Raw genomic sequence first — 14,595 nt, 5'->3', positions numbered from 1 at the left:
AAAATCAAAAACCTTGGCTTGTTTTGACCTCTGAATTAACCCAGGGGCTAGTATTTTCTGTGAAAAACACAGTGCCCAAAATCTTTTTGTGGATCCTTTTACAATAATCCCGCAGGCAGGACATGCATCACCAGGTTACAGAAACCCCAGGTTCAAGTCCATGCCCTGATTTAGCATCAAGATGCTTCTAACAAGTGAAACATCCAACAGCAGAGTGAGAAAGACCCTCCACAGACCAGTCAACAGTCCGTTCATCCAGGTACCCAAGAGTGAGAGATCGAGGCCCAAATTGAAACTGCATCAGGAGAATGCGGTCACACGGGGCCTGAAGGCTTTCCTCATCTTTGATCAGAAGTTCCACCCAATGTCCAAACAACCTGCTAGACTTACTGCGTGGGCTTCTGTAGAAACTCTGTTTTGATGAATTGGCATTTTCCAATAAAAACCTATTTCCTATGAAAACTCCCCACTAGCATTAAGTTTACAACTAGGAAGGACCATTCTAATCAGCCACAGCCTGGTTCCCTGGTACCACAAGCCGCTGGAATGATCTAAGTCTGGTCTAAGCCAAAAAGCTGTGGTTCAACAAGAGTACCCCTGAGCCTTTTTGATCTAAGCCATTCTCCAAAATTCGGAATCTAGTAGGTTCTTTCACCTAGGAGGTGAAACCAACAATTAAGTCAGGTTTTGGCAGCAATGTATTTATTTACAAAGACTACAAAAGTTGTGTTCTTCTGGACTCCAGGCATAAAAAGATTTTAAAAACCTAGAAATAATGACCACCTTCATGTTCTTGACTTTTACTATAAATAGCTAACTCGAGCTTTCTGCAGAGCTGTACACCATCTTTATCCAAACACTGTCTAGAGCTTCACTCTGCCTCCGTGTGCTTCTCTATACTCTTTCACTGCTCTCAGTTTGACAATCACACGCCTTCTTTGTTAGATCAGTTCCCAGAGAAAGCTCCTCCTCCCCACTGAACAACCTCATGTTTACTTTTGTTCTGCAAGGGCAAGAACATTTCACCACACCACTGAAGACAGACATTATAAAAGGCTTCCATTCCTTAGTAACCTCTTTAAACTTTTTAAAGATCAGAATATACAAGATAACATTTAATATTGTAAATTGGGTTTATATTAAAAATTCCAGTGATAGTAAATAGGTACCACAAAACTACACTATTCCAATACGAGTTTCACGAGTAACTAGCAGAGCAGTAACACAATCTCTTCACACCTACCTGAGATACTCCCACATCAAAGGATTGAACTTACCTTTCAAACACAGTCATTCTAGAATTAACATTCCACCAAACACCACCAAGTGCTTTTTGGAAACTATTTTCAGAATAAAGTTAACTGCCCAGAATGAATCATTCTCATATTGTTCTTATAACGCTGCAAGCAGGAACGCAGATGTGTTGCAGCTCATCCAATGATCCAGATTACTCTGTGTCATGAATTTATCTTTATTATTTACCATTCTCCCAGGTGATTCAACATCAGCAAACTATCAGGTGATTATGTCATGCTTTCCTTCTGGATAATTATTAAAATATTAAACATTTGCCTTGGGGAAGGAAAGGGGACATCTCACCAGAATCAAGTCTTTAATTTATGATTATCTGTTTGCAAGTACATGAGGGCTAAAATCTAGTCAGCTTTTAATTGATTTACTGTATGTATCTCCGGGTTGAGCAGGAAGATGAGATTTTTTTCCCCACTCCAGTGACTAAACAGTTTCAGTGATACTCATTGTCACAGTTAACAGGTCACATATTGAAAATCACTGCTGTGTTTGGTGACTGAATTTAAGGAATTTCTTAAGAGTTCTTAGACTTAGTGTGAATAGCCCATATAAAAGATTAATTTAATTAAACTTACTGCAGAAACCACAAGATAATTGAAGCCCACTATTGTACAATGATTGTTAATGATAATAAAGAAAACTGACTCCAAAACCTAAAAGGTAGCTGAGGAAACAAGAAAAGTTATGTAACAAGAAGCAAAACCGCCAGATTAATTTTTTTATGAAACGAGATCTCTTCTTTATGATAGATTTGCTTTTCTAACAGGAAAAAAAGAGCTTTACCTCAACACAAGTCTAGACTCCATCCTCAGATATTTATTTTTAAGCTGCTAGGAAAGATCTTCCGATTTTAACTCTCATACATTGCCAAATCTGCTCTCAGTTACACATGGTACAAATCAGTTGAAAATACACTTATTGTAGAAGCCAAATGTGAGTAATTTAGTGAATCTGCAATAATGTAATACAGAGCAGAGTATGTCCTACAACATAAGTGGTAAAGCTGCAAAATCCATCATATGAAATTCTTTACAAGCATGTAAAAACTGAAAAGTATTTATTTAAACAAAGATAGTATGTTTATGGACTGTGAAAACCAATTTCAAATCTCAGCACGCTAAAAGGCAACAGTGAGGAACTGATGACTCCTAAAGAAAATACTCAGTATTACCACATGTGCCCACTCTACAGCTCTTGTCATTCCCTAAAGAGATGGAGTATGTCCATAATGGATATCATCTGTGGGGAAACTTAGCATCCTGTTTCTGCATTACACTTGCGAAGATCCTAAGTCTGTATTTCCCTCACTGCCAAAGGCAACAGGAATAAGGGCCTCCTCATAACAACAGGCTAACATGAAAAATCAGTTTCAAAATGGTTTTGCAGTGTGGAATACAGTCAGGTACAAAAACATAATATCAGATCATGAAATATATTCTGTAGGGCCCAACAAAAGCTGAATGAAAACCATATGCAATAGAAGAAAAATGGATTTACAGAAAAAAACACCCCACAGCCTCAGTAGCTTTTGCAGTGTTTTGGAAATCTCCTTCAATAAAATATCTCCCTATTTTATGCTAAGCACTGAGTAAGCATTTCCAGATGGGCACAGGGGCTTTACTGTCAGAGTTTAATGAAAACACAGTTTATTCTTCCTACCATTTTTATGATATCTTCTGATGATATATAAACACAAAACAACACTGCTGTGAATAAAACCAGTATTATCAATACATCTGAGCCTACAATTTATCATGAATGTCTTTCACAGAGTGTACTTACATGGTTAAGCTACAGATTCTGGCATCAAAGACTGAGGCTGATACCTCAGCAAAGCAGATATGGAGTATTCACTATAGTTACACCTGATGCATATCAAACATACACTACTGCATTACCTATTAATTTTACTTGTTTCATATCCCAGTGGCCTGAAAGAAGGCATGATGTGATTTGCTGATGGCTCAAAAATAAATGGAGCAAACTGGGGGAAAAATTGTGAATTAACCACAGACTTCAATAAGCCAAGAGCACAGGTAACTTCAGGACAGGGTATGAAAAAATCACAGACATTGTAAAGACACAACAAATTTTAGAAGCTATTTTCTGACCTCACTGCTTGCAGCTGGGCCACTCATTACATGCTGGGCTGCAACGTAATTAGGAAACAGAGTGCATGACCACAACACTGAATTGCAAAATAAGCTGTGAGAAAGTTTCTGCAAGTGGTTATTAAAAAAACAAACAAAAAAAGAATTCATACCTAAAGTAATGTGTCCCAAACCTGGCAATTCATGGTCATGTTGCTCATTTGGACACAAAACTACAAATTCTCAAATTCTGACAGTATGCAGAATAATATGGGAAAGGAGGAAAAAAAAAAAAAAGTGACTGAAGATGGTTTTTATTCTTCCAGGAGCAAGAATCTCACATACTGTACTACACCTGAGGGGTTATTTCTTTGGACAACAATTCCGTACTTTTTGTATTTACCTTTGATCAATCTTGTTATTTACTCACCCAAGTGTAAAGCATTTATTTTGTCTTCCCCAAAACTTAACACATTAACTTACCACCCCCTTCTGAACCAAAACCATGCAGTCTTACCAACTATTAACAGAGAACTAGCTGTCTAGTCAATTCTCCTGAGAGATGGTGAAGCAAAGAAAAATAAACAGAGGAAAACTAGTAAAAGTAATCAACTTACTTTGCTTGTAAAGAAGCCAAAGCATCTGAGAACTTGTTGTTAAGAAATAAATCCAGAGCTGCCATACACTCATGCAATGCCATGTTGAGGTCTGATGTAGGTGACCTGCCAGAAGACGACAGAATAAACTCAAGCACATCTGTTCTCCTTCTACCAGTGCATTACTGCTACACTTGAACTCCACATCTTCAGTTCTAGCCTTATTCCCACATATAATCTGCTATTCCATTTCCAGTGACTGCAAAAAATGAAAGTGTCTTCCATTATGTTTGTGTTTGGTTTTGTTTTTTTTTTAAACTGTGCTCTTACTCTGTGACATGTGGAAAGCAATTCAAGTTTTGTACTTTTTGAAAATAAGATAAACTGCATGTGCTGTAAATAAGAGCCTGGACATGCAGACTTTACCGTGTGGGAGTGTGGCAATTTGATAAGCTCAGGTGTCAGGAACATAGAAGCACTGGGTGAAAATGCACATTGGACTGTGTGTAAGGCTGACAGAGACTACAGGCTAGTGACATTATGATAATGTTGTCACTTTAAGGATGAGACATTGCCAAACTGCATCAGATTATTATATCGACTGCTGCTGGAACATCTGCTTTAGTTCAGCTCATGTTCAGTATGGATCCTGAGCAGTAGACCACTACAGACTTGCAGGTGGGTAAAAATTTCGCATTGTACATGCTCCTGGGAACATCACTGTGCCTAAGAAGGGCTACTGCACTCAAACAAAAAAACTGCTGCTGCATCTCAAAGTCAGAAGATTATCTCAGTGGCTTACTCTGGCTGTACTTTTCTCCTTTACAACATTCAGATGTCACCCTGACCTGTCACAAGGGTTCTCAGCTGGTCTTTGGGTTGCTGGCAACAGGATAATACAGACCAGCTGAATAAGTTTGGCCCAAGTTCATCACCACCAGAACTGCTGGACAAAAAAATCCACAGAAGAAACAAAAAGGCTTTGCACTAACAAAGTTAAGGTAACCTGGCCAGCGTTAGGGGAGTTGAAACATCTGCATCTAATGATCAAAGAGCTATACTGCACTAATATGTTGCATACAAGTCTGTACAAAAAAGCTTCCCCAACAAAATACAAACAAATCCTCATCATGTTCCTGACTTTGAACAGCTCTAACTGATGTGATCTGTCTTGCGACTTAGAAACTATGTTACTTCCTTAAAACCGGCAGAACACATAGCCTGCTGAAAGGAAAAACAGAAAGCAAAGTCCTGGTATCATCTTAAGGAAAAGACAGGGGAGCGCAGAACAAACAGATAGCATCAGTAATAACCACCAACTGCAGCAGTGGTTTGGTTTTGTTTGTAAGAATAATGACTGTAAAGAAAAAAAAAGCATAATTATATACATGAAAAACAGGATTATAAATTTGAGAGAAACATTATATGACACTGTTCATAGCGGCTGTTGCCATCACACTTCAGATACATTACAAATCCTTCTGCACCCAAGAGACTCCCCAAGTGCTTTGCAAACATTGATTAACCAAGTCTTGGCATCCGTCTCATACAATATGCAATATCATGTCTACCTAGCTATTCTGAGCCTTACTTACTGTAAGAATTAAAACTTTGCCAATTATTGTTTACATGTATTACAATTCTTACCTGCTTTTTTTAAACCTGTGTCCCTGAACCAAACAGCATATTTAACACTATACAAAACATATTATCATCTGTTTTAAAATATTTAGACCAGTAACATTTTACCTGGGTTTTTTGTTTGTTTTCTTGTCATGCAAGAGAATTACCCCATTCAATACAAATAAACCTTTCCAAAATATTCCTTTGAAACAGAAAGGTGACAAAGAAAAAACCACTGTTGAAGCTCAAAGCACAAATAAGATGTATTAATTACTTGACATCTTTTCTGGAATAAGAATTATTAACACAGTGCCACCCCCAGCAGCAGCAAAAATATAAGTTGCATACAGCAGCAAACATACGAGTTGCACACTTCCCTCATGCTCCAAGGAAACCTGACATTTGATGTAGTTCCCAAGTAAAGGGCTTAAGATCCGAACACAATACACACCTTACATAAACGCTACAAATCATCATTTGGTGCTGTTAACAATAGGGAAGAAATACTTTAAACTAGAAAGTGCTAAGCATTTTAGCAAACTGATTAGTCATGCTTCAGTGGGCTGCAGATTCTCTCCTGCTTTCAACAGCAAGATCAGAACCTCCTCTAAGCCAAATGGAAAACGCTGCGCGCTGCTACTTACCTTTCCGCTAAATCTCTTGTGTTTTCTGACATAGTCATTTGTATGCCCACTCAGCATTTAGGCACGAACATCTAGCAGCAGCAGCAGCACTCGGTGCCCCTTAACCAGCTCTGAGTGACAGTCACACTGCGAGCGCAGGGTAGGGCAGTATCTGCCTGCCTGCGATACCGTACTCTGATTGGTCATTATGGATGATACGATGAAGAGTTACGAGCATCGCTAGTTCACGTACAACATACTACAAATGAGCGATTTGGAAGCCAGTCCATGACACATGAAGTTCATATATCACTGGATACTTACTACCAACGTAGAAGGTGCTGCCAGCTGCCAGCATATCTTTGATCTACAGACCTGTCTGAAATCAGCGGCAGCATCAGCTCCCTTTCATTCAGTACAAACTAGGCAGAAGTCAAATATCCCTGTAATTACAGATCTGAAACAACAAAAATTACTGCGTGTGGCAGTGGACCACATCGGAAACCTGTGAACCAGAACGGAGAGTCATATGAGGCCAGCCGACATACAGGAGAATTGAGGCATTAATTGCTGCAAATGTGAGAAGCAGATAGGCAAAACAGATGAGGAAGTGCTTCTCCCCAACAAGGAATCTCTGCAAAACAGGCTTCAATCCACCAGCCAAACTACTGCTTATTGTTGGTTCCTATAAATTTGGGAGGTAGCGAGACTTTACACGTTCTTTGTAAAAATCTCTCTTTAATGCCATGCAAAATGACATGGGTTGGCATAAAAAATTCAATCAGTGGAGTGAAGTCATTTGGCCAATTTTGCACAAAATAAAATAGTGTATGCTCCCAAACTGCTTTGCTGGCACGTCAGCAGTACTGGTCCTGTATGTTAGAAGGGCCACTACCAGTAGCAAGAACAGTCATCTCTCTCATTATGACAGCTGGACTGTAGAAGTTAATCAGCTATGATTTAATTAGCTAAGTTAGTTTCTCCAAGAGCATCTAATGTTAAAAATTATGCATTTCTTTTCTCCTATATCCGGTCTTATTTGTTAGATTACACAAAGCAGTACCAATACTGAAGACATCAACTGCTGAAGGAAGACCCAAAAATGATAAACAAGCGAAGGATAATTTCAGGAAGATACTCTGAAGGCATTAACATACCTGATTAAATCTCTTGCTATTTTTATGACATCCTATACAGGAAAAGCCTGTGCTGCATTTGGTATAAAAATTATTGTAATAGATCCACAGGATGCCCGTTAATGACTCCATTACGTGTTCGTTAACAGCACTATGTACCTCGGCCACAGCAGGAGATAAAAGACATTACCGGTTCTTTTTTCCCCAGTTGGGAATAACTACTGCTTACAACTTAAAATTAACTGGGGTGCTTCTATGGCAGGATCATGAGCTACTCTGAAAAGATCACTCATCAGTTTCACTAGCTGTTTATACAATTTCTAATTGATACTGTATTTCTCCAAATGGTCTTTCAAGTTTTGTATGGTGAAGGCTCTGGCTGTTTCTGCCAAGTTCTTCCAAGACTTGAGTTGGCAGGTTTTTATTTGCATATCACTTCTCTAGTAACAATTACACGCTCAGACAACCTTCAGCATCCAACCTCTCTTCCCTCACATATATCAATATTTTCTTTTAACTAAAGAAAACAAATATAAAAAATTAAGATCTGAAATATTTCCAAATTTAGGCTATTTTCCCCTTGGTTTTAGAAGCTTCTTTCCTTTTTTGCTTCTTGGTGGCAGGTCTTGCAAGGATAGTCATATGGTTCTCCTTGTGGTTTATTTATGAAATCATCATTCTCTGCCCCGGGGACCATGACTGGGGGTGCTTCACAAATCATAATTACAGTGTATCCTCTGACTTAAGGTAAGACCTGATCTCCTTACTCCACTGCATCCCCACTGTCTCTAGTCAGAAGTGCAGTTACTTGGGACATGCTAGGCAATGCCCTTTTTACTTAAACATCAAATCCTTTTTATGCCAACAGCAATATTGAACAAAATAAATAAGCAGAACTAAGTAAAATTAAATTTCTGAATATTAATGAAAAGTAAAGCACTTTCAAAAGTAAAGAATCATTATATTTTCCATGGTCAAAAGTGGGGGGGAGAGAAGGATTTTTTGAGCATGGGAGTTACCATATTTCTGCATAAATTTTATTTCACTGTGTGCATGATATTGACTGGTTTCTTACTATAAGTTTGCGACACATATGCTTTATGATTCGTCATTGGGTTTTATGGATTTCATTTATAAAAAGGATCTTGAACCTTGTATTCTGCAAAATGATGAACTACTGACTCATTTTACCTCAGTAATTATCAGAACTTTGCAAAAAAAGCTAAGTCTGAAGTTTGCACCTTTATAATAATGCTTTTAATAGTAATTCAAGAGCTCCTTCAGTATTGTGAAACACTGAAAGCAAGTTAAATCAGTCATATCCTAAAATATGGATGCATTTCTCTGCCAAATCTACATTATCTGCATCAGTCAGTTGAGGTAGTGTGCACAGGTAACTTAATTTGGAGGAAGAGAATAAAATACAAAGAGTCAAGCACAATTGAGCTAAACTAGTACTTGATGAGAAACCACCACAGAGAAGACCAAATGCTAGTGATTCATTAGTTGACTCTTCGCTCCATTAACAGGAGACTCTGGGAGCAGGGACAAGTGGAAGCACACCGTGTTTTCCCAAATATAGACTAGTCCCAAACGCGTAAAGCAAGTGAGATGCAAGATCAAAGAAAAGCATCTAATGGAAAGATTATATTCCCATTCCAAAGAAATTTCACAGCAAAATCTCTGTAATCATACTAGGAACCTTCTATCTCAGGGGCCTGACAGCACCAGTGCAACTGGGCTCAGTAATGACTGACACTACTTTCATCTTATTCAGAAACTTCAACAAACCTGCTCTAGTGAATACCAACCTGGGTTCTGGCTTGACTGCTGCAATAGCTCTACCTATACTGCACAGCTGGTTTCTGCTCCTGCTGTCCCACTGAAACATTTCTTCTGCAACACAACAGAAACTGTTCGGCACCCATCGGAGGCAAGGAGAACATAGCTGTTCATCTGAAGGGTTACAAATTCAGCTTTAAAGTTTCCTGTTAAGTAATTTTGAAGTATTTGCTCTTGACTTTATTTTATATTTAACAATTTGGACAATACGGTGTTTTGGCCTCCTTTACTCCCTTTATATCAAGGGCTCCCTGTGTAACATACAGTTTCAATTTTTGCATGATAATGCTAATCTTATGCTATTAAAAGGCAGCACAAACACTCATAGCGCTGGTAGAAAGGACTGGGTTGCACCAACACATATTTTTGCAGCTGTTTTAAGCTACCTGCACCAATAGCGCATACACTTGGCAGCACACCTTACTACTATGACGGTGGAAAGCTCACTACGTACACGGGAACAACAATTAGCATTATATTCTCTCTATCTGTACAAAGAGATTTAGAGAGGGTTGCTTCTAGCCACGTAGTCAGGAAAAAAGTAATGAATTCTTAAACAACCTCTTTATAGAGTATGAAATTGAACTGAAAAGAGATGAGTCTCATTTGCCCTAAGCACCTTCCTTTTTTCCAAAAGAGGAAGCTTCGAGTAGTAAAACCATATTGCTCCCTGCAAACACTGTGCCACTCAGGCTACCAAAGCTTCATCAGTGCTAACACTTCAATCCATTCACAGATGTGAGGAGGGCCCCAAAGCACATTTCAAAGGTCTGCATTTCAGTTCTTAACAAAAAAACATCTAAGAGACCTCCAACATATGAACACAGCCTGGCTTGCTGATATGCAGGCCACCATGTGTGGTAGGTACTGTCGCTGACACCCAGGTGTCCTTCTCATTGCATATATTCAAAAATATCACCACTGAATATAGAAATTCTTGCCGCGACACCACTTGCTGTTCTCATAATGCTGGATAATCACAGAGATGTTACGACATACCAGTATACACCTGGGGTTACTTTCCTTAGCCTTTTCAAGTTTGCCAGGTCATTTCTAAACTGATGACTACTACTTTTCTAAATAGATGACTGCTTTGAGCAACACTGCGTTACAAATGTTGTGAGCCTGAGACTGAAAAAATCCACATTCAAAGGAAACAACAAGCACATCACTTGGGAAGAATTCTTCTCTTTTGCAAATATTTCCAAAACCACACGAGATCAGAAATAATCTCGGATGAACAGCTCGCTCATTACCATGAAAAGGAGAACCAGTAAGCAGTTCTCACAATAATTTGTTACTATTTGGTTTTTAGACAATACAGAAAATTCTTCATAATTCAAAAGCAAATAAGTTAATGCAAGAAAATTAATTCTACCGTATCCTTTCCTGTTTTATGTGCCAAGAAGCCAGTAATACCTCATCATTTATCTTTTTGTGTTCTTGAACACATTTCTGGCCTGTGACTAAGACTCCTCGGTGCTGCAGAAACATCATTACTTCTAACAACAACAAAGCAATTGGAAATGTTTCAGTATTCATGTTCTCCAAATATTCTGTATAGAGGCACAACAGTGATGAAATTCTGGAATTCAGACGATCTTAATCAGTATTTCAAGTTACACATGAAGTATGACAGTTTATTTTTGAGGTTAACTCAGCTCTGAAGCCACCAAGTTGTTGATGCCTCAGCAATGTCACAGGTCTTTTGTTAAAAAGCTACTCAAGCTTTTGGCCCTTCTGTTTCAGTGAAAGCTCACAAAACACAGGGATGTGGCAAAGCAGTCAAGTGAGCACAACAAAGTCCAGGGAATCAGTAGACTTGTGTTCTGCCTTTGGTTCCACCACTGTTTAACTGGCACCAACCAGGATCTAGGTTGCATTATGTTCACAGTTCTCATCCTGTATTTGAACAGGCAAACAACACAATAAATTCATTAAGACAGGTTTGTTCAGACAAATAAAAAGTATTGGTGTCATTTTTTCAGTTCCCTTTCCGTGTTGTACTGCCATGACTGCTCACAGCGGGCTAAATGTATCATTGTGGGTGATTACTCCCAGTTAGTAGAACTGCCTGCATCAAAGAGAATGAAAAAGCATAACAAAAATATACAGTATAGTATGGCAAATTACAAATTATCAACCCAAACAACCTGGAACTACAATAACCTATTGGAATGTACACAGAAAAAATTAGCTCACACAGGGTCAAAATATATCCAGCAAAACAAATATATCCAGCATTAAAGAAATTTACAGGAACTCTGCAATTAAATTTTCATCATAAATCAGTCTGTATTGATGCTTAGCAAGTGTTAACAGCTTTTCATTTTCAATTCAAATGCTCTACAATCTTTGTCACTTTGAAGGACAGATGTGATTCATATCATGCATTTTTGGTTTTTAAGTCTTAAGGTCTTTAGACAACCTTACAATACCCTTTTGCTCTTTTCTCAAAGTCCTCTAACTTCTCAGTTTTACTGCCTCTGGTCAACCTACACTTGTGACATAGTTACTCTCAATTTTTAAAGGTCTAATCCTGTTCATATTAAAACTAATGAGAAATCAACAAGAGCTGCACTAGACCATTGTCTTGCAATGGTGTTGAGCACATTCAGGTACCCAGCAAACAAACAAAAAAAAGCATTAAGCAAAACGCAAGATCACGTGTGCCACATTCATGGTAAGAAGCCAGACAAAATCTGTGAGATTTGTTTTTGTAAGGACTGCAAGATCAAGGTAGAGGTCTGTATTATCTCTGAAATAAGACTCAGTGAGAATTCGGGGAGGGATGTTATGCAATTTCCCCTTTTGGTTGGATTTTCCATTACCTAGCAATAATAAAGACTGACTGGTAGGTCACAAAATAGTTACCGATGCATCTTACTTCAGCGTTTTGTAAAGACTGGTTTGTACTCTTTTATACTGACTTACACTTCACTTCTTTCAGACTTCAGTGTGGTGATGAACATGGAAGGGATGAAACACATTTTGGCCCAAAAGGCATTTTCCTGCAGTACTTAATATGAGCTGAAATGTTTCTTGGTTTGGTATTTGGTTTTGTTTGGTTTGGGGTTTTCTTGCATTAAATCTGTGCAAAGCATTTTTAAAATAAATTACTCTGTAATAGGTTTTATTGCAACTTAAAAAAAAAAAGCTTTTGTTTCAATTTCATTGCTGAACAGTACTTTAGGTTCTCATTAAAAAACTATATAGGAATGACACAAAATACTTTAACAAATAGGGGATTGTTGCTTTGCCTTCAATCATTGCTTCACATGAAATTTCAGATTATGTTTCCCTGAGAACTTCCAACAAACTGACTTCATATTTCAGAAGTCATCTTCAAAGCATACTTCACAGTACCTCAACCAATAACAATACCACCTGCTCTCCAGTTAAATAAAAATTCAAGCATAGCACTTCAATACACCTTTATAACTCTCTGAACCTGCCTATTGAATCAATACTCAGAAAAAAAGTACTAGTAGCAAGTCTTCTTGGCACTCAGTATTTTGGCACTCAGACTAAAGCCATTTTAAAGAGTTATTCTTAGGCACAAGGGCTTCAAGAAGCAGACAGCTGTTATTCTCTCCATTTCAGAGTGCAAAAAACAACTAAGTAAGCTACATGAGGATAAAAAAAACAAACAAAAGAAGCAAGGCTGATTTTGAACTCTGAATCAGAACAGCCTGGGATCTTTCTGGCATTTTTTTCCCTTTCTGGCAGGAGACACGGACTGGTCAAAATTAAAAACTTTGATGCAGACGTAGTGAGAAGATTTCATCAGTTCAGGATGACAATTTTAGTTAGAGTCAAAGAGAAAGAAAGATAATATTACATGCAAGTTCAGTATCACATTCTATTTGATTTGCATTTGAGATTCAAGCCATTAAGTCAAGTATATCTGAATGACCATCCCAACATTCAGGCTCTTTTCTGATAGTTGTTTTTTCCACAAAAGATGACTGAAAGTTTTATTATTAAAGTGAAGAGAAAAGCTGAAAATCTGCAAAATAGGAGGTCATTTTCCATCACCCCTATGCAAAAAATCTGGCATTTTAGTTCCAACCAGTCCACTAGACCATTGTGTCCTCCAACTATGAGCTAACACTGTCAATCTATTCCCAAAATGTATCTGAAACCTAAGAAAGCACAAGCTCAGCCCTGCAAAAACATTGCCTAGGAGCTTCATCAAGGTTTTAAAGAAGCATTTTAAGTAAAATGTGAAATACGATAAAGAAATAGTAATATTTTTGCCAAAAATTAGCAAAAATCCTGATATATATGTTTTCAACATTTTGTAGTACAGTAACCGAAATATCTGCAGTACTTTGTATCCTGGTGCAATGCAATGTCACACTGGAATGTGACAGCTGGTTCCAGCAGATGGAGCTACAGAAAGGCGACGAGGCCCAGCACCAAGCCCTCCGCAGCTTCAGTAACACAGTCTGACTTCTGGGACAACCTGCCCTATCTAGCAAAATTCAGCAAACTCCTTCCTGCTTCTGAACATTTTTGCAAACATTCTTCTGTACGTTCAAAACCTTCTGAAGTGCAATGTAGCCACAATCGCAATCTCTCAGCCTTTGCTGCTACTATTATCAATGCAAACACAAGACCTGGAAGGTGTTTAATGACGTCATTTAAAATCATTATTGCAAACATATGGCCCATCTTCCCACCCTAGAGAGTAAAAAAAAAATAAATTAAAAAAAAATAAAATTTGTTGGTCCATTAAAGAGTTCTCGAGAGAGAACATGGCAACAAAATTATATAAGGCTATTACAAATACTAATACACATGTCATTTTGGATCATTAGCATGGCTAACAGACTCTATTTTTTAATCTTATGGGACTTCACTGCTTTAAGTGAAACCAGACCACCTACCTCCACTCTCTGTAATAACTCTAATGTTAATATAGATGCCACCAAAAACTAAGCACTGTTATGTAGCTTGTATAATCTAAAATTCAGGAAACGTTTTCCATCGTGGTTTCTACAGGTGAACTAAAATCTTGGGCTGATGTTTGCTGTTTTCAACTTTAAGATATAGGAAAAGCATGCAGGCAAAGACAGAGCAAAGCGCCACTTCCCACACTTCATGAAGAGCCACGAACTGACCCTTTACCATTCTTCTAAGCAGAGAAATGGTTTGCTGACCTCTCAAACAACTGCACTCGTAAAAGTTTATACTCCTGCATAGATTATAAAGCAGATTATTTTAAAAGTCTTATGTCAAATAGGGAATCCACAAACAGGCCTTTAACGCAGCCATGTCTAAAATTTAACATGCCGTCATCACCAGGGAAGAATGTTATTTGCACACTGATTCAGCTTTTGAAGAAACAACTCCCTCACATGCACACAAT

General features: G+C 38.1%; 1 protein-coding gene across 1 annotated transcript in view; it reads right to left on the bottom strand.

Moving 5' to 3' along the window:
- TTC39A (tetratricopeptide repeat domain 39A) overlaps positions 1-14,595 on the bottom strand; it is a 49,789-nt gene that overhangs the window by 34,112 nt on the left and 1,082 nt on the right. The window contains exon 2 of the mRNA XM_072868407.1: positions 4,019-4,123. Coding sequence (XP_072724508.1) covers positions 4,019-4,123 — 105 coding nt within the window. The remainder of the gene's footprint in view (positions 1-4,018; positions 4,124-14,595) is intronic.

Source organism: Ciconia boyciana, chromosome 7 (assembly GCF_034638445.1).
Source record: "Ciconia boyciana chromosome 7, ASM3463844v1, whole genome shotgun sequence".
NCBI classification, from domain to species: Eukaryota; Metazoa; Chordata; class Aves; order Ciconiiformes; family Ciconiidae; genus Ciconia; species Ciconia boyciana.
Note: the sequence above shows the minus strand (reverse complement) of the source record. Positions and strands in the feature narration are given on the sequence as shown.